Source organism: Acomys minous (assembly GCF_964271855.1).
Source record: "Acomys minous genome assembly, chromosome: 15".
NCBI lineage: Eukaryota > Metazoa > Chordata > Mammalia > Rodentia > Muridae > Acomys > Acomys minous.
In genome coordinates, this window is record NC_140497.1 from 16,868,583 (window position 1) to 16,894,709 (window position 26,127).

General features: G+C 48.5%; 2 protein-coding genes across 3 annotated transcripts in view; both read right to left on the reverse strand.

Annotated features, from left to right (window-relative positions):
* The window catches only part of HGSNAT (heparan-alpha-glucosaminide N-acetyltransferase), a 31,231-nt gene extending 20,628 nt beyond the window's left edge, over positions 1-10,603 (reverse strand). Inside the window, exons 1-5 of the mRNA XM_084758638.1 lie at positions 10,380-10,603; positions 6,850-6,965; positions 5,083-5,219; positions 4,498-4,619; positions 1,707-1,776 (exon numbers count right to left, since the gene is read on the reverse strand). Of these exons, the coding sequence (XP_084614764.1) occupies positions 1,707-1,776; positions 4,498-4,619; positions 5,083-5,219; positions 6,850-6,965; positions 10,380-10,569 (635 nt within the window). The 5' untranslated portion in view covers positions 10,570-10,603. The remainder of the gene's footprint in view (positions 1-1,706; positions 1,777-4,497; positions 4,620-5,082; positions 5,220-6,849; positions 6,966-10,379) is intronic.
* Positions 10,604-14,971: 4,368 nt separating this feature from the next.
* On the reverse strand, positions 14,972-25,424 carry POMK (protein O-mannose kinase). Of its 2 annotated transcripts, none has more exons than XM_084760336.1 (5): positions 25,326-25,424; positions 21,083-21,173; positions 19,212-19,325; positions 17,783-18,068; positions 14,972-16,667 (listed from the first exon to the last, which is right to left on the reverse strand). In XM_084760336.1, exons 3-5 carry the CDS (start codon positions 19,247-19,249, stop codon positions 15,897-15,899), a joined length of 1,095 nt encoding a protein of 364 aa, XP_084616462.1. In that variant the 5' UTR covers positions 19,250-19,325; positions 21,083-21,173; positions 25,326-25,424; the 3' UTR covers positions 14,972-15,896. The 2 variants fall into 2 exon arrangements, with proteins under 2 accessions (XP_084616462.1, XP_084616463.1); XM_084760337.1 differs by having other exon boundaries at positions 17,783-18,190.
* Between the last annotated feature and the right edge of the window lie 703 nt (positions 25,425-26,127).

Below are 26,127 nucleotides of genomic sequence, written 5' to 3' on the forward strand. Positions count from 1 at the left end.
ATAAATGAAGCATGCATCTCTGATTGTTAGTTCTCCAAGTGAGAGGGGGCCATGCTCGGCTTGTGAAGCGGCCTTGAACTTACACAGGTATGCTGGGCAGCAATAAGGCAAGGAGTCGCCTGCAGCCTCCCTCCCGCCCAGCATTCAATCTACCCATCCTGGAGAGGCAAAGAGGAGTCCAGTTACACAGGGGGCAAGATGCCAAGATGCCTGCTTCCCTGTTCCAGCCATCTGTCACTATGAAGCAACGGGACAGATCCATCCACACACAAAGCACCAAGAGAACGCACCCTGCTACACGAACGGCCTTTCCATCTCACCACAGGACTGACAAGATAACGCCTGACTCCAAAGAAATGCAACCTCGAGATTCGTACTTCCCCAATGGGAAGCAGCTGGGCCAAACGCTCACTGAGCAGCAAGTGACTCTCCTACTATGCTAAGGCCAGGTTTCTTAGATGTGGAAGGAAACTATTTCAAAAGCTCACAAAGCTGGCAGGTCAACTCCACCCAGGCAGCCGAATTAAGGTGCCATTTTTCACTGTACCAGTCTGAACAAAGCTGATGCTGCTAATGAAGTCTGTGGTCCTTTGGGAAACCTAAGACCCTGAGAGGATGAACACGTGCAAATGCCATTTCCCTTTTCTTCCCTTCCATCCGTCCTTTTTTTTTCTAAGACCCGGCTTCACTACGGAGCCAGGGCTGGCTTTGAACTCAAAATCCTCCTTTCTCTACTGCTGGGATTACATGTGTGTCACCATGGCCACCCTTCTTCCCTTTAAAACATGAAAGAACTTTCTTATAGAGTTAACTAAAGGGTTAGAGAGATGGTCTTGGCAATTAAAACATAAACTGTTCCTAAAGAAGAGGAGAGTTTTGGGTCCCAGCACCCACATTTGGTGGCTCACAACCACCTCAACTCCAGCTCCAGGGGATCCAATGCCTCTGTGGAGACTGACAGACAGATGGACAGACAGATAGACAGACAGACAGACAGACAGACACACACACACACACACACACACACACACACACACACACACACCTTTTTAAAATTTTCAATTTTAGAGTTGATTAAACCAGCCTGGATCTATTTTGCTTCATTTGTCTTCTCCTGTCTACTGATTCACGTCCCAGGATCACTGTAAACCAGGCAGAGAAGGCCGAATGCCCTGTCCAATCAGATGCTTCTCCTGAGCTACAGGCTGCCCTTGTGCTGCACTTGGCCCCAGACTCCGCAGGAGGCGGAACAGAGAAGAGGGAGTGGGGGAGGGGGTGCAGTGGGGGAGGGGGGCAGTGGGGGAGGGGGTGCAGTGGAGGGGGGAGGGGTCAAGACTCAGAGAACAGGGGGAGAGTGCAGCGGGGCAACCTTCTCCTAAAGGTATTGTAGACCACCTCTACTAAGTAAAGCTCACTCCAGGAGACTCGTTAGGGAATAGCTGTTCCTCAAACACCATCTTCAGCCACGTTGGGCGAATGCAAGGCAAAAATCCAACCGTGCCCTCAATAGCATGCCCTGTGGTCGGAGAGCACAGTCTGCTCGGATGTCCGTGACTAGAATCGTCCTGGCAGATGCACAAATGCCAGTGGCCATCTACGAGTGTTTGCTTTTGGTGACTGTCCTGAGGAGGAATACTGGTCCCCTGAGGGCCAAATTACCCTTGCTGGGTCTATGTTCCCCAGTCACGCTCTCCTCAGCAACTCACCTCAGCAGGAGTCTCAGGAAGGATATCACAATGATGACTGTCAGACCGACAAGGAACGCGATACTTACAGCTACGGAAGGAGAGAAACATCAAAATGCCATCGTAAGTATCAAAGCTGTCAGGACACTGCATTACCCTGCCAGTGAGAACTGGCATAAAATGAGCAAAGTTCACATCCTTGTGTTAAACTCTGTAAAACAGTTAAGAACAGAACACGCAGGAGCATTGCATGATATACACACAACACACCCATCTCTCGGCTCCTGGAAGATTTTTTTTAATTATTTACACATTTTTTTACATATACATTTATATTATTACACATACATACAATAGACTCCCTATAGCAAGAAGAACCACGACACAATCAGGAATTATATAAATGTTACACTCTTAGTGCTTTGGCTATTTGTATTGTTATCATCAAGACACTGTCTCTCTTGGAGCTGGGGATGCAACTCAACGGTGGAGCACTTACCTTGCATTTGCAAGGACCTGGCTTCTATCTCCAGCAAAACAAAAATCACACCGCTCTGTTTCAACCATTACGTCGCTTCTCCTTGTTTTGATGACGCATTTTAAACCCCAGACATTGCGTCCCTTCACCCCCACATACTTCACTACGTTCATCATGCGTACGGGTCCTGCAGACGGTCCCGTTATCTCATGTCTCCCGACACACCGCACTGAAGAAACCACAACTCTCCTTGGAGAGTCTTCTACCCTCAAGAGGGGAAACCTCTACCTACGCATGAGAAAACCCCCCACAGGGTCGGTTTACAAAACAGCCTCACAACCACCAAGGTCATGAAAGACAAAGAAAGGCAAAAGGCAACGCTTCAGTGAACGCGACAAGGCGGCTTTGACAACTAAATGCAGGATGGGTTCCTAGGTCAGATCCCGGATGAGAGAAATAACATTAAGGGCAGGAGGGATGCCACCAAGCCTGACCACCTGCACTCCATGCCCAGAGCCCACATGGTAGAAGAGGAGAACCAAAGCCACCAAGTCATCCTTTGACCCCAGAGCATGTGGTCTGTGGCACCCCCAACACTATAAATATGTGTTAAGAAGGGCAACGAGAAGTTTAAATGTCTATGCACCAATGCTGTATGAATGTTAAGTTCCTGCCCAATAATTATATACAGGGTTAACTGTAGCATGATTATACAGTTTAAGGGCATAAGCAAAGTTAGAAAGGGGTATTTAGAAACTTTTTGTAACATTTCTATAAACCTACTATTTTTTTTTCACAGACACAGAGTCACGCAGAGTTACCAATATTCTTTCACACTGCAGAGGCACCTCCTGCCGCTGACCATGTGACACACGTGCACACTGAGGTGGCACCTCCTGCAGCTGGCCATGTGACACACGTGCACACTGAGGCGGCACCTCCTGCAGCTGACCATGTGACACATGTGCACACTGAGGCGGCACCTCCTGCAGCTGACCATGTGACATGTGCACACTGCAGCTGACCATGTGACACAGATTTGCTAATGTGGCAAAAGCCTGGCTATTATTTGTCAGAGCAACCCTGTGGGTTCCAGGTTCAGGTTTAGCCACTAGCACCTTTATTGCTGAGTCCCCTTGCTGGCCCCTCAACTGACAATTTTAAATCTTCAAGTATTTGGTAACCCTGTTACTCCAAAGGCAATTTAAGCATTGTTTTTATTTTTGTCTTCTTTGTTTCATAGTAACCCTGCAGTTTTTATATATTTTTAACAGGTTACTTTTTTAGTCAGTGACATTCCTTACTGCTGAACTGCTTTTACATTTATTCTTGGTGTGGATGATGGGTAGGTGTGGGCCACTGTGCATGTGCAGAGGTCTGAGGACAACTTGCGGGAGTCGAGTCTCTCCTAGCAAGTGGGATTCAGGGATTGAACTCGGATCCTCAGGCTTGATGACAAATGCCTTTTACCTGCTGAGCTATCCTGCTGGGCCTCATCATGCTTTTAACTGTTTAAGCTGCCCCCAACTTGCATAGGCTCTACAGTTCTTTTAAAATGAGGTCACTCGTCACTTGGGCTGGAGAGACAGCTCAGCGGGTTAAGAGCATTGTCTACTTTTCCAGAGGTTCTGAGTTCAATTCCCAGCAACCACATGGTGGCTCACAACCATCTACAATGAGATCTAGTGCCCTCTTCTGGTGTGCAGGCAGAACACGGTATACGCAATAAAATAAAAATATTTTTTTAAAAATGACATCACTCTTAACTCCCTGTAAACAGAACCTACTAATGGCACAGAGAGTCCTTGGCGTCCCTTAAAGAGCATCACATACAGTAATACCTAGAGAGGGCTCAAGGTGACAGAGGTCCTGCAGCGGAGCTCTAAGGGTGGTCCTTCCGGTAAGGGGGCCTCAGCTGGCTGTCACTGTCAAGGCTCTCAGGAAACACTACGCATGCCCTAAGTCCACGAACAGAAAGTTCGAAAGAAAACTATAACTGTACCATAAATAAATGATAGAGATAATGTATAATCCACTTTTTTCTTTCTTTCTTTCTTTCTTTCTTTTTTTTTTTTTTTTTTTTGGTTTTTCAAGACAGGGTCTCTCTGTGTATCCTTGGCTGTCCTGGACTCGCTTTGTAGACCAGGCTGGCCTCGAACTCACAGCAATCCACCTGCCTCTGCCTCCCGAGTGCTGGGATTAAAGGCGTGTGCCACCTCGCCCCAGCTATAACCCACGTTTTAAATTAATGATCACACCATGAAGCGTCAGAAGCAACAAAACAGAAACCTTTAAAACACAAACTTAAGAACGTGACGAAGGACATATACTCACGAAGGTTACTGTCCACTGGGTTCTCGTTAACAACCAGGTCACAGGTGATTTCGTCAGCTCCGCTGGAAGCATGCTGTACCAGGAGCGAATAGTTTCCAAACTCCCCAAATTTGTATTCCAGCCTACGACAACGACGAGCAGATAAAATGAAGGCAAGTGATTACATGAGGGGACAAGGAGCTGGACCAGCAGGTCTCAACCTGTGGGTCTCGACCCCCTGAGGGGGATCACAAATCAGACATCCTGCATATCAGATAATTATACTATGATTCATAACAGTAGCAAAATTACAGTTATGAAGTGGTGATGAAATAATTTTATGGTTGTGGTTGGGGGGGCGGTCACCACATGAGGAGCTGTCTGAACGGGTCGCAAGCATTAGGAAGGCCGACAGCCGCCAAGCTAGACTTTGCAAACACCATCAGCGAGAAACGATGAGAATTCTCAAATACAGATCGGGAAGACTGGGTAAAATATCTTAAAGAGAGGATAAACAAAAACCATGTAGGAAAAGAAGAAAAAAAAAAAAGAAAGAAAGAAAGAGAAAAAAGGACTCATCCTAGACCATGATGAGCAGGCACAGACCTGCAAACTGCTCTCTCTTCCAAGGTGTAATTAACTTGCAGAACGGACCCATGCTGGGTGCTCACGGAGACAGCTGCCACGCTTGGCTTCGCAGGCTTTCCACCGTGAGAGACATTTGCCAGAGGCTGGAAGAGGCACTGGTGAGACAAAGGGTCATTGGCACAATGTCAGAGCAGCTGCTGGTGTTACGTGCTGGGGGTCAAAGCCGGGGTCGTGCACTGTTAGGTGGGTGCTGGCCCCAAAACTACACATCTAATCCTGGTAGGGGTTTTAAAAGTCTCTCAGTGGTTGGGAGGGTGAGGGGGTGGGGAGTAGGGGGGTGAGGAGGCTGGGGGGTGGGGAGGCTGGGTTGGGGGACAATATCCAAGAGGGAAAAAATCCTGACTTTCCCTTCATACTTTAAAAAAAAACATAGACTGCAGTATGCAGATAAAACTTACCTATTTTATATTAAAATAATTACTGCTATGATAGAACAGAATAATCTTCATTTATAGGTAAACTTCTCACAAGTTAAAAAAAAATACAGCCTACTTTAATTCTTGCGTTCTATTGGTTTATTTGTTTGGTTGGTTGGTTTTGGTTTTTCTTTTACTTTTTTTTGTTTTGTTTTGTTTTGGTTTTTCGAAACAGGGTTTTTCTGTGTAACAGAGGCCTGGTTGTTCTGGGCTCACTTTGTACACCAAGCAGTCCTCGAACTCACAGAGATCCACCTGCCTCTGCCTCCTGAGTGTTGGGAGCCACCATGCCTGGCCTGCATTCTATTGTTTTAATAATTATTTAACCAACCAACCAATGACACAAACAAAGAAAACACAAACAAACAAACAAACAAACAAACCACAATTAAATTTACAGGATCCTCCTTCTCCCTTAGCTGAGTTGCTTTGTCTGGCCTTAGTGGAAAAGGATGCACTTAGTCCTGATGTGACCTGATGTGGGGGGGGGGGGCAGGGGGGAGGGGTGTGTCCTCTTCTCTGAGGAGAGAGGGAGGAGGGAATGGGGGGATGTGAGGGTGAGATGGGGACGAGAGGATAGATGGGGGCTTTGATCAGGATGTAAATTGAATATGTAAATAAACTAATGGAAAAGATTACAGGATCCTATGTTACATATTTATATTTAATACGCATATGTCACCAACTACAATAACTGTGGGTATTTATATCTTCAGAGCTTTTCTACTGTAGCTTTACATTTCTGCAATGTAAATATATTATTTTAAGATATCTACATCTAAGGTTCTTGCTCTTTTACATTCTCTCCTTAATGTAAATTTCCAAAAGTGAGATTATTGCAATAAAATACTCATCTTAGTTTCAATAAGAATTCATATTACAGGGCGGGAGAGATGGCTCAGTGGTTAAGAGCACTGGCTGTTCTTCCAGAAGTCCTGAGTTCAATTCCCAATAGCCACATGGTAGATCACAACCATCTACACCCTATAATGCCCTCTTCTGGTATGCGAGCGTACATGCAGACAGAGCACTACATACATACATACAATCTTAAAAAAAAAAAGAATTCATGTTACAAGTAGCCTAGCAGTACGCAAAAAAATATTTTTTTAAAAGAAAGGATAAGAGACATCTGCAGTCACTGCCAACCACTCTCCCTTGATCATATTCTACCTAATTCTTTATTATAAACTATTCATTTCCCTTCGCTGTAAAACCAAAGGGAACCAGAAAAGGGTTTGTGTCTGAGAACACTGGAAAAGTGCATCCAGCAAGGCCGGGGCAAGCCGTGGATGCGGACACCGCGTACTTGGTAACAGTAGTCAGATTTCCAGTAGACTGTGATGCTTGTTCCCAACAGTTCATTGTGGATAAGCAGCAACGCCTGATCCATCTTCAGATCCACATTCCTTTTTTCATCGACACCTGAAACGGGTCAGAAAGAAAAGTTACCAAAACACCCAAAGCTCATTAAGAGTGACAGACAAGAGACAGAGATAGGCAGAGACTCCTGGCAAACACCTACACTCCAGCATGGCGCTCCGTGTGCAAAGATGTGCCTGTGTGCAAGGACAGACACGGGTGCCCTTTGCACAGAAGGCTCATCCATAACCGAGGACTCACACGCAGTGTGTGTGAGGAGATGACATTCACTGAGTTGAGTAATACCCACAGGATAATAACGGCACGAGCTAGGTTGTTCTGTTTTGCACAGCGCGGCCACAGCTATTCAATGAAATCACTGATTTGAGCCACAAGTGTGATTCCCACGTCTAGAGTTTACCAAATCAGTTCCCAGCTTAGCCCTGGCAGCCCGTTAGAAATGCAGCCTGCAGCTCTATCCCTCCAACGAGGCAACAAGAGACACCAAAGGCTGGAGAGACGGCTCAGCACCAGCTGCTCTTCCAGGGGACACTAGTTCAACTCCCAGCACCCATACGGTAACTCACAGCCATGCATAACTGAGGTTCCAGGCGATCTTACACCCTCTTGTGGCCTCTGCAGGTACTAGACATGAACACGGGCCAGAGACATACATGCAAGCAAAACACGCACACACATAAAATAAAATAAGGAAGAGACACCAAGATGCAGACACATAGGAGAACTCTGACAGGGCAACACCATCATCCTTGGAAGGCCAGCCCAGCAGAAGGTCAAGGCCAAGATCCAATCAGGGGGCCCACTTTGAACACCAGCCCTCGAGATGAGGCAAACAGCATAGGGAACGTCTTGACATGATCTAGAAACTGTCCAGCCTGCACCTGCTGCTGCACCTACTGAGAGGCGTCAGCCGATCTGTCCCAAGTGCTACCCCTGCCCACACTTACCAGTTGTGTGCTGTAGCTACTGCAACCACCTTCAACCACAGGCAGCTGCCAGGCCTATCCTCTTGGGACCCTAACTGTGTAACCAAGTCCCGTTTACAGTGATTGGAGCAGTAAAAGAAAGACCAAAAATGCAGACTTGCTGCCCTCCCCGAGTCACACGTGCAGGTGGGTGAGGCTCCCGGGCCTCTCGCAGCCTATCATGCTGGTGGGAGATTATGACTCTCCCTTCCAGCTCCAATGGCAGAGCTGAAAGGGGTACCAAGTGTGCACGAGGAGTGAGGGGCAGAAGGAGTCCCTGCTCTAGCATTCAACCAACAGGTACAGGCTAGATGACATCATTAGGCTGCCACAGAGATGATACTCATTTAGCGGCTGGGGAGCCATCTCCTCTCACTTCAGGGACTGAACCCAAGCAGTCAGGCTTGACCACACACTTTAGTGCTGAGACAGTTCTCTGCCTTGAATGGTATTTATTTATTTTACAAAGTATCTAAAGAAAGGAACTTCCACGAGTGAAGATTTTCTTTCCCCCCACCCCAAAAAAGTAGCCTTTCAAAAAATTGAATACCATCTTGAAAGTACTGTGAATTCCAGACCTCTTCAATAGGACTCATTTAAGACGTCTATGGAGACCATAGACTCCTCGCTGGTAGCAATGACTTTCTTATTGGGTGCCACATCCTAACAGTCTTATACAATATAGTTTACACACACACACCCCTGGGCCACAGTCGGGGTTTCTCTGCATTGCAGCGATTGGTGTTGAACTGCTGGCTTCAAGGTACCCATTCTGCGTCAGTCTCCCAAGTAGCTGGTTTTCCGGGTACCACTGTGAGAGATCAACCAAATTGCTTAAGGTCAGGACCTGCGAGCAGGCAGGGCTAAGTGGAGGTCAGTCAGCTGCAGCAGCTAAGGGCTGCCACACTCCAGAGAGGGAGGGTTTCTGCTATGCAGCCTCTGGCTCTCCGTTAGCCTTTGGGTTTCTCCTTTACTAATAAACAGAAACCAGCACTTTGAACATGTCTTCCAAATGCTCGGCACGGCCACTTTCCTATCCTGTGAGTTGTTGGAAAACTTAATTAACCCCTTTCCTAAACTCTAGGATTCTTAGTTTTAAGTTTTGTTTTTTTTTTTTTTTAATCTTTATTGTAATTTTCTTTTTCATTTTTCTTGTTACTTTAAAAAATGTGTTTGGGTTCCTTGCCTGTATGTATATGTAAGTATACCACAGGAGTGCCTGGTGCTCCAAGAAGCCAGAAGATGGCATCGAGTCGATCATGGCTGTGCGCTGCCACATGGGTGCTGGGAACTGAACCCGAGTCATCTAGAAGCACAGACAGTGAGTGCTCTTAAACCAGTGACATCTCTCTAGTCCATTGTTTATTTTTGACACTCTTCTTTTTCCAGTTAGACTAAATCCCTGCAGCTGTTCTCTCTATACACCAATGTCCCTTCGTGGTGGGGATGACTACACTGCCATTCTTTTATTTATTTTGTTTTGTTTTGTTTTTCGAGACAGGGTTTCTCTGTGTAGTCTTGGGACTGTCCCGGACTCGCTTTGTAGACTAGGCTGGCCTCGAACTCACAGCGATCTGCCTGCCTCTCTGGGATTAAAGGCATGCGCCACCACTGCCCGGCTGTTTCTTAGTCTTTAGTGGTGTGTTTTATGCTTTGATTTCCCATGCGGATTTTAGAGGCACAAAGCTCTTGTCACTGTTACTGTGCTATTCAGGAGAATGCAGAGTCCCTCAGGCCTAACCAAACATCAGAATTGCCCGGGAAGCTTCAAACAGAACAGCAATGAAAAGTTGAAATAGCGTGACCTGACGCCAAACTCATGATTTAAAAGAAAAAAAAAATCCATCCAACTAGAGTCCTGGCTTTTTACACCTTCCTTTGTACTTTTTGCATTATTTCAGTGTTTTGTTTGTTTGCTTGTCTGTTTTCTAAGTTTGGAAAATGGAGGGGCGATGCACACAGACATCACATTTCAGATCTGATATGGATGGATGGATGGATGGATGGATGGATGGATAAGAGGCAGGTGACACACTTTGCCAGATGAAAGGCCCTAGCCCAAACAATGCGCGCAGGGGAGGCGGGGGGAGGGGCAGGGGACTTGTCTCAGTCCTCAACCCAAACTATCCTCTGGACAGGAGTTTGGACAGGACTTTGTGGAATGGTGTTGCAGAACCCTGGGGACTTTCGGGCATGGGTCGAGAGAAGTCCCAGAATTCCTTTTTGGTTTTTGGGGTTTTTTTTTTCCCCGTTTTTTTTGTTTTGTTTTGCTTTGTTTTTTCTTCACCCTTTGCCCTAGTGAATTCGGACTGCACACCCAGCCCAGGAGCCCGCAACTGAACCTACGAAGACAGGCCGGGCAGGGCTCCCGGGTCGCAGCTCCCGCGGCGCGGGCACAGCCGTCCACCCCAGCGTGGACCGGGCGCCGCGGGCAGCTCCCGGGCAGGCCCACGCACGGTCCCCGCTGCCCTGAACCCGCGCGGCCGCTCACCTGGCTCCACCCGGCGGCCGGGGGCCAGCAGCGTGGCGCTCAGTACCGACCCCGCCAGCAGCAGCGTGGCGAGCGCCGTACCCGCGCCCATGCCGCCCGCCGCCTCCCTCCGGGAGCTGCGCTCCTCGATCCCGGCTGCCGAGCTGCGATCCTCCGTCCGGCGCCTGCGCGAGCTCGGGCCGCCAGTCATCGCCGACTCCGGTGTCGTCAACTCCACGGTCCCGCAGGGGAGGGCGGGGCCGCCGCTGGAAGCTTCCTAAGCCCCGCCCAGCTGGGGGAAAGTGCGTGTCCTGCTAATGCCACCCCTAGCGCCACAGAGGGCCGCCTGGCTGTATTCTACCCTTTGCACTGTGTCTCTATCCTGAGGGGAGAAAAATCCAGAAGAGTGGCCTTTGCGTCCCGAGTCATTCACCCTCACCACTCCTAGAACGTTCTTGCATCCTAGCCTTTCAACTTGCAAATGGGTTTTTACAGGCCTCTGCCCATCTTCTAGGAGTCCTTAGTAATAAACAAGACTGCACAGAAATCCCTTTACACGCACAAACGTGTGTGTGTGTGTGTGTGTGTGTGTGTGTGTGTTCGAAACAGAGTTTTTCTGTGTGTCCCTGTCTTTCCTGGACTCATTTTGTAGACCAGGCTGGCCTCGAACTCACAGGGATCCACCTGCCTCTGCTTGCCAAGCGCTGGGATTAAAGGCATGCACACACGCACAGACCTTAAGCGTTCACTACATAGAGTGACACACCCCGTAAAAGGTCTCCTATGTCTGGCTTTGAACAGGCTGCTGCCGGTCTGCAGAAGCTAAAGGTGCCGGGGATGAGCAGCATAGATCCCCACTGCTATCTGTATTCCCGGAGAAGCCATCGTATGTGAGAGAGAACAGGCACGGTATTTGTAATAACATTGTTTGTAATTGCAAAATCATGTGGGTAATCTGAAATGCTGTCAGTGGAACAGCATCATACTATGCAGCAGCAGAAATGATCAGACCTTCACATATCCACAGGTAAGAGTCTTAAGATGCTGAAGGGAAACAGGTTGCACTTAGCTTTGTAATAACATTTATATACTTTCTTAGACGGACTCATTTACAAATTCAACCACGCAGGGAAACATACATGTGACCTCATTCTTAGCTGGGTGGTGGCACACACCTTTAATCCCAGCACTTGGGAGGCAGAGGCAGGAGGATCTCTGTGAGTTCGAGGCCAGCCTGTTGATCTACAGAGAGAGTTCCAGGACAGCTAGAGCTGTTACACAGAGAAACCCTGTCTGGAAAAACAAAAACAAAAACAAACAAAAAAAAAATCCTCATTCTTGTATTACTAAACACAACAGTGGTCACAACTATAAATTGTAGAATGGATCCCAAGATTTAATGCAAAAACAAAACAAAACAAAAACAAACCCACCCTGTACTGAAAATCCTCAGGCCCTAACTTCAGTGAACCCAGTATACCAAACTTAATATCCCTGTGTAACAGGCCTCCAGACCTTAGCACAACTGACTCCATGATGGAAGAACCATTCAGTCTGTAAAATATAGACAGCACCACCTGCCAAAACTAAAACAAAGGCTTAAACCCATGTCTAAGTACTCTTCTCTGGTGGATACCCCCCAATGTATGTTAGAAATATGTTCTAGGTCACAAAGAAAGAGACCATCACTGCAACTGACATGTCTACACAAGGCAAACTTTGCTCTTGATCCAAAGGTTAAACTCTGAATGTCAAACAAAACCAAACACACCAAGATAGGAAGTGAACTTAGTTTTTATTCTAACTCAGGCAGTGTCTGGAGTCCGACTTCACAATCTTATTCAATTAGCTAGTCTAAAAAGAACTGGCCCACAGGAAATGAAGGAAGAAGCAGAAAGAAGTCACTGTACCAAGGAAAATGGGCCACTGTTCCAGGCTTTAAAATTCCTAAAATAAACCGGGTGCGGAGCACTTGGGAGGCAGGGCAGGCAGTACTGCCTCCACAGTACTGTACATAAGTAGAGCACAGACATTCATGCAGGCAAAACACTCCCATACATAAAATAAGTAAATAACGAGAAGAGAATTCATGAGGCTAGACTTTAAGAACACTTAGCACTATTGGGATCCAGGTTCGGTTCCCAGCACCCACATCAGGCAGTTCATTGTGGAGGAATGCTGAGTGGATGTAACAACTGTCAATAAAGCGCTGTTTGGCCAATCAGTTGGGCAGGACAGGAAGTGGAAGGCGGGACTTCGGGGGTGGGGTAGGGGAAGTGTGACTAACCCTAACCCAAACCTAACCCTAACCCTAACCCTAACCCAACCCTAACCCAACCCTAACCCTAACCCTAACCCTAACCCAACCCAACCCTAACCCGTCTGGAAAAGAAAGGGAGCTTGGAAGAGGAGAAGGAGAGAAATTGCCTAGCACCACCATAGTGGCAAGTGCTTAGGGTATATGTATGTTAAGAGGTTTTGAGTAGCTGTTTATTTTACAGGTAGATTTGTTTTAGTTCGTTTCTGCCCAGCACTGTAGTGCTGACAGTTTAAAAGTAGGCTCCAGACTCCTTGTCATTATTTAGCCTTCTTAGGCAGAACAGATACAAATTTATTGTAACAGTTCATCACCAGCCTCAGGGAATCCTAACAATGGCATCTATACAGCCATGTGTGTTTAGGCTTTTGTTTGATTGTTTGTTTTGGTTTTGGCTTCTCCCTTCGATATCTGAAATATTTGTAAAAACCATGCCAAGCCTTTTGGAGGATTTAGAATCCACTCACAGAGGCATACAAAGACAACACAGCAGACCGCACATTTCAGTTGTTATGGCAACATTGTTAGTCACGTTTCACTTCTCTTCTGATGTTTCCTTTTTTTTTATTTTTATTTTTATTTTTACCAAGTAACACTCCATTGTAAATGCCCCTGAGGTTGGCTACTGTCCCTATTGAACATATGTACACCTGTGCATGATGGGAAAAGGTACAACCTATGAGCCTGTGCCCTGTTAACCAGAGATGCGAACTACTGAGGTACCTACCTTTGTAACCTTGTGGCAGTGGGGACAACACACTGAGCCTGGAAACTACTGTTTCAGCTGACTTGTGAATGCAAAGCTGCACTTTGGCCTTGACACTATCCCCAACTCCTGCCTCCATCATGTGTGGGGGAAATCCCTGTCCGGAAACCCTAAGAGTGGCGCTGAACCAGTTTCCCCTGTTTTAACTTTGCACTGCAGCCCTTGGCTGGCCTAAGAAGGGCGCTGTGGTAGGTGCCAATGTTCAAATGGTCTGAGTTCCTCGGAGAGTTCTGATTGGCTGCCTCCCGCTGACATATGCACCACGTTTGCTTACAGACTGCAAGAGGATGTATGCTTTAAAGGCTTGACTTAATAAGCATTAGCCCCTCAAAACATGGCTACAGTAAGCAATATCAAATGATGAATTGCACACAGTTGCCTTCCCTTCATCAAGGTAAAGGACCAGAAACACCTCAGCCTTGTGGCCAATCTTTTAAGTTCTCCTCCTTGAATCCGACTCAGAGCTCAGTTGGAGTTGTGTAGCCATCTCCCACTGTGTAATCTCTGCACATTCCATCACTTTCAACGGTAGTCAATTCCTCTTCTTCAACTGCACCCAACTACCAGGCCTTCACACACGCTTACATTCCTGTTTCCATGGTTTTAGACCTGGATGTCCCAGATGTAAGTATGTAACACACTGTCTTCTATGAGTGGTTTCTTCCACAAGGTATGTTTTCAAGGCTCACTATGGCATGCACCAGAAACGGCATTTTTTTTTTCTTTAGGCAAGGTTTCTCTGTGTAGCCTTGGCTGTCCTAGACTCGCTTTGTAGACCAGGCTGGCCTCGAACTCACAGCAATCTGCCAGCCTCTGCCTCCTGAGTGTTGGGATTAAAGGCGTACGCCACCACACCCAGCCCGAACATCATTCTTTAAGGCTGAATAATTCCATTATATAGACATACAACATTTGGGTTGTTTTTTATTTTTTGTCTATTAAGTATAATTGTACCATCAATGTTAATGGGCATACCATTGGGAGAACTGCCAGGACATGTGATAACTCTATTAAACTTCCGGAGGAACTGCCAGACTGTTTTCCCAACATGCTTTTGCATTAGTTCCCACTAGCAACACAGGATAGGTTCTAATTACTCCACACCCTGGTCAACATCTGATAATATCCTTAAGCTGGTGAGTTTAGTAGAATTTTTGTAAACCCAAAGTGAATGGAGTAACCTGTGCACTTTAAGTGATGGCTCAGACACCCTGAGCAAGCTCAGCCCCTAGTCAGCCACGGGCTACAGATGCCGCCTATTACTTTGGCCTGTTGTATCTCCTCAAGGAGGCAGCGTGTCTCACTGTGGTCCCCGGAGCAGCAGCAGCAGCAGCAGCAGCACAGGGAACCAGGTACAAATTCTTGGACTTCACTCTAGACCTGGGAGGCTGGAGACGCTGAGGTGGCCCCCGATCCGTAAATGCAGGTAGATCTGTTGTCTGTTCAGGCTCAGGGGAGACAGGAGACACGTATGGGTGACCGTTAATACACACCAAATCTCTCACACGTCCCAAATAAGGATGCCAGCACCACAGGAAAGACCTTTTTATTTTATTGGGAGGGGGTAGAGAGAGACATGGTATATAGCCCAGGATAGCCCTGAACTCCTGGTTCCTCCTGTCTGTCTTCTAGGTGCTGGAATTACAGGTAGGCACCACCATTCCTGGATTTTTATTTTTTAAGTGTTCTGTCATGGGGGTGGGGCTTGGTACTTTCTGGTAAAGAGCGATACTGGATGCAAACCATTCACGCTCAAACTCCAGATCAGCAGGAATTCAAAGCACCATCCCAGGTAGGTAAGAACATTCCCCCAACTTGCTGTTCCAAACATAGGAGCATGCTGCCATTGTGCACTTGGCTCAGTGAAAGGGGACAACATGGAAGCGCCACAGAAAATCATCTCCAACACTGACAATGACCTCACTGACAAAAAATGGGGGGTGGGGGAAGAAGGGCACACTTTGGACACCCAAAATGGTCTTTGAGCATGAATGTGTATGCGTGTGCTATGGGTCAGGCTCAGGGCTTTGCAGGTAACCATGCAAGAGCCCTACCACTGAGCTCGTCCCCAGCTTCTCAAAGGGACTTTTTGAGTTGGTGCGTTTGCTTTTCACAAACGGTCATCCACAGTTTCCTAGCAGTCTATAAACGGGTTGGTTACCAGGGCAGGCAACATGGCTTCGGGATTACTGTCCTATTACCTCCTTTAAACACTGTGTAGAGCTACAGGTTCTCTGCATCTTCACCAGGAAGCACAGCGAAATAAGGTTTTTCTCGATTGGCAACTTCCATCCAGGTTGCCGGGAGAGCAGAGCACACTCAAACATGCAGCCAGATGTAGAGGAGGGCCTTCGTGGCCGAAGAGCCAAGGTCAACAAAAGACGAAGCTCATGAAGAGTAGACCGTCCGGGATAGCTTTCAGCCGTAAAGCCCACCATCACTCGATGGCTTCATTTCACAGCATTTCTTTTGTCTGAGACATGACAGCGTCTCTGAGCGAATGTAAAACCCTCTGGTAAGCATCCAGAACATGCTGAGCTGTGGGTCTTTCTGCGGGGACTTGGCTCTTACACGCCTTATGTATATCAAACAGGTGGAATCGAACCATATCGCTTCCTTCCACGTGCCCTAAGAGGTAACCGGAGACATCTGGAATCTTCCAGATGTCGATCTTCTCATCATAGGAGGGCATGAGATCATCTCGGAAAGGTATGTCTTTTCCGTAGGGCCACAGCTGCTCCGGAGCCACAAACTCCCCGTGGAGCTCCCTGTGGCCACACTTCACAAGTACCCTAGAGCCGCGGTCCACCTGGGGCAGCGCGTCCAGGTCGTTTGCCACAATGCTGAAGTTACTTGTCAGCAGATACTGGGACAACGTTTTGGGTAGGTCGTTAGAGTCGCACATGACCCTCGTGCCCAGGGGACTGCGGTGCAGGTAGTTAATGACGCCAACATACTCCACAGCCAGCTGCAGCCTGTGCTGCCAGGTGTTCATATCTCGGTACTTTGAAAGGTTTAGTGTTTCTTCCAGGTGGCTCAGGGAACCAAAGGGGTGATATTCGGTAAGGATGGTGCTGTCTTCCTCGCAGTAGCCAACCAGCGTGACCACGTGCTCACTCTGTAGTGACTTCAGCATCTGGAGGCCGTGGAGGAAGTCATCCTTCATCTCCAGCCTGGTGAGCCGGGACAGAGCGACTTTGTGTTCATTCCACTCAGACAGAAAGACCTGAAACAGGGCCACAGAGAACGTCTTAGCTGGACTGTCACCCAGGCAAGCTGAGAATCAGACAACCTCCTAGGAAGCAGGCGTTGTACGGAGGACATGGAGATGAACCAGATACAGAGTGGTCCCTGCCAAACACACAACACTCAGTGAGGTGAGCAGCTAACCAGGATGGGGAAGAAAGGAAGACGACGCTCCAGGGGGAGAAGCAGACTCTTCCGAAGGCTACGCAGAACCCGAGAGCTGTCATGTACCACAGGGTAAAGAGCAGAGCCTGGACACCGACAGGATGAAGGGCGGGATGAGAAAGACTGATGATACCGGGAGGGGGACCACTCTACCAGCAAAGTCCCAGAGTCAGGATGATGTGTGGCGCAGCAGGGGGGGAGGGGCATACAGACCTAATAGGAAGAGGACGAGGATGCCTTCTGCCTTCACGCCCATAAAATAAGACCGTTAGCTAAGACAAAGTGTGAGTGCTTGAAGAAATGTCTGATTCAGAGCAGGAATGAATCCGTAAGGGGTGCTGTGCTGAAAGCTCACACCCCTCCTCAACGCTATAAGATGCCTATAGTGCTTGTGTTTTCTTCCAGAATTATGTAACTTTGTGAATGAAAACAGTACAGGCTACAACTAGATGGCACACTTTTTTTTAAAAAAAAAACTTACTATCCTAGGACTTTCCTCCTGATACTAACTGGAGTCCCCAGCTGCACCTTGTGGCCACACAATTAGCTATGCTTCTGATAATATGTGTTTTTAGAGAAGATCTCACGTATCCCAGGCTGGGCTTGAACTCCCCACACGGCAGAGAATAAGCCTTGAAGCAACCACTCTTCTAGGTGAGCGACATCCCCAGCCTCCCCTCCTCCAGATGGTTTGACTATAGCAGAGTTCCAGATCCGAGACTAAGGGGCTCAAGCACAGACACACGGCCCTCACGGCTCATGGCTCCCTTTTCATTTGCTTGCTTTTAAGCCAGCGTTTCTCTATGCTGCCCAGGTTGGCCTCAAAGCCCTACCCCAAGCCTTCTTCTCGCCTTAGATTCCTGGTATAGCAACAGGTGCCGTATTGCTCTCTCAGAGGTGACAGTGATGACAGCATACAGGAACACTTACTCTCTTCACGGCTCCTTCCCCAATGCGCTTCAGCTGCCTCACTTCCGTCCTCAGCTCCTCACAGGACAACCAGCGCGAGCAGTTTTTCATCCGTCCTATTCTGAAGTGACCGTGCGGACAGCGTCCGGGGCCCTCAGTGGGTCGCCCAGGGGAGATGAAGAACTGATCGAGGCAGAGGTAAAGCAGCACGTTCATGAGGGCCATGGCGAGCAACAGCCCAACGACCCGGGGGACTTCTCGGTGGGTGAGACCTTTCCTGTTCCCATGTTGCTGTCCCATGTCGGTTCTATCGTAGGAGACAAGGAGTAGCAGCACGGTCTATTTCCATCTCCCTGGGCGTGTTCTGAGGGTGGCCACGCCCACTCACGAGTTCTGCCAGCTTCAGGGTCACTTGAAGGCTTATACAGACTGCAATGTGAGATGCGCTAATAAGCATCATTTATTTGTATTTTTATTAATTTATTTTTTGGTTTTTCAAGACAAGGTTTCTCTGTGTGGCCTTGGCTGTCCTGGACTCACTTTTGTAGACCAGGCTGGCCTCGAACTCACAGCAATCCACCTGCCTCTGCCTCCCGAGTGCTGGGATTAAAGGCATGCGCCACCACCGCCCAGCCATAAGCATCATTGTTTACCACTAGCTAAACCGTGAATTCATCCAGACCAGGTCTTTTCTCCCACAGCAGCTTACACTAAGTTGATAGCCTGGATGTTTAGTAAATTACAAGCAAAATATGTATTTGCGGGGCTGGGATAAAAGGTGGACAAAGGGACACAATTAATGTAGTAAACAGACAAGGGCCTCCTGAAGCTAGCTGAGAAGTTGGGGTGCTCCTTGGAAGGCCCCCAAAAGCCCCTGAACAAGCTGGTGATATAGCTCAGGGAGCTTCTCGCATGTGCAAGGCCCTGGGCTTGAACCCCAATACAGCAATAACAAAATATTTAGGTTTTCTTTTTCTTTTTCTTTTCTTTCTTTCTTTTCTTTTCTTTTCTTTTCTTTTTTTTTTTAGGCTCAGGGGATTGAACATGGGCCCCCAGTTATGCTAGCTGAGCACCTTAGCCCCAACGGACAGACCAGTAAGGAAGCAAAGGTGGCTTGCTCTTCAGCAGGAGGACAAGGTGGCCTTGGGGTAGAAAAGACACCCCAAGAGGTACACAGACTAGCTAGGAGACCCTGGCAACCATCAGGCACAAGCACTGACAAATTTGTGGGTGAGACCAATGATGACAAGGTTTTCTGGAGATACCTTGGGAGACACTGGCCGTAGGAACCCAAAGAATCCTGAACGGGGCCAGGCCATGGCAGAGGGGCCTGGGATGGACCCTCAAGCAAAGGATGCGTGTTCCTCAAAGTGCTTGGCAGAGATGCTCCAAGCTGACAGTCAGACTGGGAGCATGGGGGCCCGGAGTCCACAGTGACACAAAAGGTTACCTGCAGGAGTTTCTTCCTTCGCCCAGCTGGGTCTCCATCTACATGCCTGGGTCCGTCAGCTTCGTGCTTGGTCCCACATGGTCCCAGGAGAGCTGATGTTGGGCCCCAGCAGCACTGCATTCACAGGGCACAGACGCACGTGCAGGCAAAATACCCACAGACAAACAAGTAAAAGGCTGGGTGGGGGCGGTGCCGGTCTCAGCACCGAGGAGATAGAGGCCTGAGGATCTCTTAGTTCAAGGCCAGTACACAGAGAGTTCCAGAACAGCCAGGGCTACGCAGAGAAACTCTGCCTTAATCCCCCCACTCCAAATTATATCTCATCTTGAGAGCACAAGAATATACCCCCCAAACTCAACTTCGTCTTCTCCCCCAAATCTATTCCTTTTCCAAGGTCCATGTCAGTAAACAAGGAACCTCCCCTTCCGGTTTCTAAGCCCATGAGGACACGGGTGGAGTGTGGGCACAGCAACACAACTACGCTGATGAGTACATGTGAGACTCGACAGTTCAGTAGCTTGCTTAGACCACAGAATGGACCGCTGCTGCTTCTGCCTGCTGGCAGCAGGACATGCTCAGTAAACCCGGGCTCTGCAGTCTCTTGCTTTCAGAGAGGCCACCTGGAGGCCATCTTGCCCTTTCACCCCACGGTCTTGGGTCTCCCCAGCCAGCTCCAACAGCACTCAGCTTCGGGCTACTTGTTCACCATTACACAGGGACCCATCTTAAACTCTAAGCCTGTCTTTCAGGTCATTTTCAGTGATTAACAGAAGCTGTGATAACCATTTACTCAGGCTGCTGCCATTTCTTGTTCATAGTATATATATATATATTTTTAAACCTTTCTGTTAATTATTATTATTGTGTGTACGATGCGTGGGTACAGGTGAGCGCATGCCACAGTGTGCATGTAGAGGTCAGAGGACAACTCTGCGGAGTTGACTCTCTCTTTCATCTTTAGGTGGGTTCTGGGGATTATCCGGCTTGTGTGACAAAGCACCTTTAGTCACTGAGCCGTCTCTCCAGCTCACCCTTCACAATCTTTAAAGGGACCAGGTATGTCTCAACTTAGACCTTAGGCCAGGGAGTTGTAACTGCCAAATGCTAAATAGTTAGGCTTAGGAGTCAATGTCAGCATCAAGTGGTAACCACCTCGCTGATGTAAGGTGCATAAAAGAGGGTACAATGCCCTATATCATCTCTGCCTGTCGCTCAACTCCGCTGCTACAGTATTAGAGCGGCCCCGATGCGAGTCTAAAAACAAACCTGAGTGGCTGGATCCTAATAAACAGTCATTTACGGGCGCAAGATTCTGAACTCCACACAGTTTTTATACAATCACAAAATACTAATGTCCAACATTTACTAAGATCAAAGTGGGTGGGGCTATATCTCACCGGTGAAATGCTTGCTTAGCTCAGCGCTATAAAGGGACAGGCAGTGAGTTGTAGCTGGCCAAGCCCGGCATGAGATGATAATATTCTTTCAAGGGTATTGCAGACCAAGAAAATCTTACCCCATGCAGGGTTTCTGGGGCCCTCTAAGGCCTTACAATCCCTAAGTCTATACCCTGGCCTAGATCTTTCTCCCAGCACTCCGCAGACTTAGTGTCTGGGATGTCCACTGGCTACCTCAGTGTCTCCCTCCTTCTCAGCACATCCCTTCTCGGGGTCTCCCACTCTATCACGGGGACAGAACCTACTTATCATTCACGTCACAAATCAGGGTGACTCCACCCCCACCCCCACCCCCCACCCCCGTGACCTCAAAGTCAGCCAAGCCCTGTGCGCTGCATTGCCCGAATCTTTTAAACCTGTTCACAGCTGCCCTTTCCTCACTCTGCCCTGGCACATGCCACCAGCACCCCTTACCTGGCCTTCTACTGCCAAGCCCTGCATGCTCTTTCTGTGTCCCGGTCCATTCTCCACAGCAGATAGGGTCCTTCCTTCTTTAACAAAATGTCTCGAGAGAAAAATAGAAATAAAATTATAGCCATCTATTCAGTTTTTGTTAATCCATACTTGTCCCAAATATATTTCAATTTTTCAAAAAAAAGTTTCTTTTTTTAGTTTTCGTGTTGGGGGCGGCACACACTAGGGATCCAAGCCAGAGTCTTGCACAGCATATGGTCCTTCATTGACCTACACTACACACACCCTCCAGCCTGGTCTTTGTGAAAGAAATGAATTACATACACCACCCAGGCACCGTTGATGCCCTTGTCATCCCCAGCTGTCTTGGGGCCTCAAGATTGCGGAGCAGCGACCTGGGAACTTAGAAAGAAGTTTCCTTAGGCGCTTGCTTCAGACCTACTGATCGGAAACAAAACCTACTTTTAAAGTTCTCTAGGTAATCTGGGTGAACGCTAACGTCCGAGGCTCTCTGGCGGACACAGTTCAAGTTCGGGTGTCCCGTGGTCACAAGTCTGTGCCCACAGGTAACTTCTCAAGCACGTGGGTTACTTCTGGCATACCAGAATTCTGCTGTGGGAACACAGTCCAAGAGTGGAGTTGTACAAGGGGAATTCTGAGCGCTTGTGAGAAACCAGCCAAGAAAACAAGAGTCCTGTGACCTCAGTCTCTTCAAATCACAGAATTGTCCCTGGAATGTGTTTCTGTGCCCCTCCCAGGGTAGTGGATGGTGGGGTGGGGTTAGTGTGGGGTGTGGGGGCGTGCCTCAGCTGTTATTCATATGCCTCTATGGAAAAACATCTCTTGGCCACACGTGGCTTGTCCTTGTGGCTGAATACTTTACTCAGAGTATAAATTGTCTGATGCTGTGACTAAAGCTGGCTATTGAGTGAGAGACTTCAGTTGCCTCATTTTCAGGCCCTGCTTTCCTGGGCTCATGCCGCCAACTAAACATTCTACTTTACAACTAACTTTTTTTGTTTGTTGTTTTTGGAGACAGGGTTTCTCTGTGTAGCCTTGGCTGTCCTAGACTCTCTTTGTAGACCAGGCTGGCCTCAAACTCACAGAGATCCACCTGCCTCTGCCTCCCTAGTGCTGGGATTTAAGGTGTGCGCCACCAAGTCCGGCTTACAACTAAGTTTTTTTTTTCTTTATCACAGCCTTGCTGTTGCTGTTGTTTTAATTTCTTAAATTGTATTTATTTATTTGAGTGTGGGAGGAGGACCCGTGCCAAGGCATGCAACTCGGAGGCATTGGTTCCCTCCTTCCAGTACGTGGAAGCCCAAGGGTTGAACTCAGGTTACTGGGCTTGGCAGCAAGCACCTAATCCCACTGAGCCATCTTGCCAGCCCACCACATTAGCCTGCAGAGATTTATCTACTCTATCCCACTAGTTGCAACAGACTCTAGCAACATTAGTGAAGTAACTCCCCCTGCCGCAGACAGTCTCAGTGTACAGACAGCCCAACCACCCCACCCTCTTGCCTCGGTCTCCCATGTGCTGCAATTACAGGCATCTGCAACTTCCCTGGCGTGAAACAAAATGTGTACGATGTGGAAAAGCTACTCTCTGGCGTAGAGGGCGATAACATAGACAGTGGCAGATCCCACGCTCAGGGTATGCCAAGACACAGTGCTGGTTTGACTCCAGTGCCAAGGGAAAGCAACCCTCCCCACCACCCGCTATGCTCGACTCCCCCAGACACTCCTTGGTGCTCACAATCCTGTAGGAGATAATGTAGGCCCTTTCCCCTCTAGATTGTGCACTCCTAAAATGTCTGTCACCTGGTCTGTTTGGTCCCCCACCCCTAACCCCCCCAACCCCCCCACCTTCCCACCCCCCACCCCATCTGCGGTGCCTGGTACAGGGTGGGCAGGGCACTTGGTAAGAATGCACAGCCTGCCCACTCACATTACACTTCTCCGTCTTCATGGTCTCTGGCACACACGCTTCCTTGTGCTTACGCAGACCCGGGGAATCTATTCTTCAGTTCTTCGAGGGACCTGGCCTGTAATGCCCCTCTGCCACCTGTCCTTAGCCCAGCAAGCCTCACCATACACCACCATAGTTACATCTTCCCCGGGTCAAATCTCTTTACCGCAACCACCCCACCCCTCATCTTACCTGGGTGAAGGCCAGCTTCACGGAGCCTAAAGCTCAGACAGTTTTAGAAAGAAAAGGGTGCTCCCTAAGAAAACACAGGCGGGCTGGGCAGATGGCTCAGTGAGTCAAGTGCGAGGGCGCAAGTTGAAATCCCACTGGCGGTGGTAACCAAATACCCAGAAGCTCCTAGGCCTGCTGGCCTGACACATGGTGGCACACCACAAAGTGATCCTGCCTCAAATAAGGCAGGAGGCAGCAACATCAGCATCCATGTTGTACTCTGACCTCCACATGCACACCATGACACATGTGTGAAAGAGGCACGGGCACACACACTTTTGGAATGTGACACTGCCAGGCCTTGTCCAGGGTTTTGCAAGAGATCTGTCTGTGGATGTGCAGAGTGGCTTCCTTCTAAGGCCACGCCCACTACTCACTCCTCAGTCCCATTTACACACATTCACTCTCCTATGATCCCCCACCCACCCACCCCCGCCCCAGGCGCTTTCATTAAAGACTAGGTCCCAGCTGTCCAGATAGTGGACAGTGGCAGAACCTTAAGGAAGCCTTGGCTCAGTAATAGTGTGGCCTTGAAGGAGATGCTGGGACCTCAGCCTGTGTCTCTTTGCTTCCACTACGGCCTCGTTTCCATCGGGCCCCCCCTCCACACTCTCTCCTGTCATGATGTGCATAATGACCACAGGCCATGAGCAAAGGGCACCCATTATGGAAAGAATCCCGCACCCTTCCCCTTTAAAAGCTGATTATAGCAACAAAAGCTAACACGCTCACATGCTACCAACACCAGGTACAACATTCTGCAGGAACCCAGAATTCATTGTTTCTTTGTAAAAAGATTTATTTATTTTACACGCATGAGTGTTTGCTTGCATGCCACAGTTGCATGCCCTGGGAGGTCGGACTAGAGAGCTGGGTCCCCTGGAACTGAAATCATGGACAGTGATGAGCCATTAGGGAATTGAACCCAGGTCCTTTGTGAAAACAAGTGCTCTTACCTGCTAAGCCATCTCTCCAGCCCCCCAAAATCCATATTTTCAAATCTATATTGAACTCTCATTACTTAGCAATCCATTAATGCATCTGTTTCTTGTGGAAACAGATCTTTCTTCTTAAGTGTATTTTATACCTTTTAGTTAAATCCTCACATTTTAAATGCCCCAGAGAAAAAGCAATCATCCTTAAACGCAGGTGTTCTCACAATATCAAACTCAAAACAATGGTGAGAGGTAGGTCGAATCTCACCTTTCCTGAGAAGGAACCGGACTCAGGGAAAGGCGCTGGCTCAACATCTACATGGTGTACGCGGAAGGGCTGACACTTCCTCAGTACCTATAAAGTTCAGGGGCCAGCCACTGGAGGGGGCCAACACCCAGGCTGGCTGTTACAGAACACACTGCCCAGAGCTTAAAGGAATATGTGTAGCCGGCTGAGTAGGACCTTCTGGCACTGTTTAAACACCGTGGCTGTTTGATAACGGCAAAAAAGGACCAACTGCTTAGGTTAGACAAAGAAAAATAAGAAAGCTAAATAAACTGCCAACATTTAAGAATATTTTACACAATTCGAGAAGGTATTGGTGTCACCAATACAATTCAGACTAAATCTCACTTTCTGGGAGTTATTTAAATATTGCGGTTGTTATTCAGTTTGTACAGGCAAAAGAGTGGGGACGTCAAAATTATCGAACGTCTACAAATTGCTTTTTAACAAAGAGGGAAGGAGAGAAGCGGGGAGAGAGGGGGAGAGAAAGCGAGAGCACGCCGGACAGATCCGTAGTGGCGCTGGGAGCACGGTAAGCACCCGGAGTGGGCTGCACAGTGAGGACCCGGAAGAGGACTGCACGGTGAGCACCCGAGGGGAGATGCACAGTAAACACCCGGAGGAGGGGTGCACGGTAAGCACCGGAGGGGCCACTGACGGCCACCACCTGCTCCGAGTCAAGTACCAGCTGAGGCCAGTGAGAACCGCTTCATTCCACTTTGGGCTGGGTCGGGGGGTGGGGTGAGGGGGTGAGTGGTGATTCAGGCTCAGAAAGGCCCCGCAGAACCCCGGCCAGCTCCACCACCCCCCGGAGCCTACCTGGCGACCACCAAATCCTGCTCGCTGGCCACGACGCCTGCGCGGCCGGAAGCGGCCGGAGGCGAGCGCTATGCTGCCCCCTGGTGGCCGCTTCCCGCTTCACACCTGGACGCCCCGGGCAGCACCAGGGAGCTCACCCAGCCCCTGGTTTTGGCTTCTGCTCTCCAAACTGGTGAATGCAAAGACCAGGTTGAGCCCGGGGCTGGGAACCTCAGAGGGTTGCAAATTGTACGAAATGACATCTCTGCTCCCCCGCAGATGGGCCCTCAGGGGCACTGATGCGTCTGGATTTGAAAACAACATGCAAAGGTGACTTTGGGCTTTTGTCCAGAGATGCAAAGCTGAACTAAACAGATTTCAGGTCCAAACTTCAAGTGATGTGAAGGATGGAAGATCTCAACGTGACACTAGATTTGTACTTGATGTGAAATGAGAGGGGTAGGGTTCACTAACCTAATTTGTTGTTTGTTTAAAATATACATATACTCTACTCCTAAGCTTATTTACTTTTCAGATTTTTTTTTTTTTTTTTTTTTTTTTGGTTTTTTGAGACAGGGTTTCTCTGTGTAGTCTTGGCTGTTCTGGAACCACTTTGTAGACCAGGCTGGCCTCGAACTCACAGCGATCCGCCTGCCTCTGCCTCCTGAGTGCTGGGATTACAGGCGTGCGCCACCACGCCCGGCTACTTTTCAGATTTAAAATCAAGTGAGAGGTTTAAAAACCCATCTGTGTTTATTATCCAAACAACGAGAGGGTTGACTCCAAGCATGGCGAAGGACATGGGTTCAATCTAGGAAGCAGG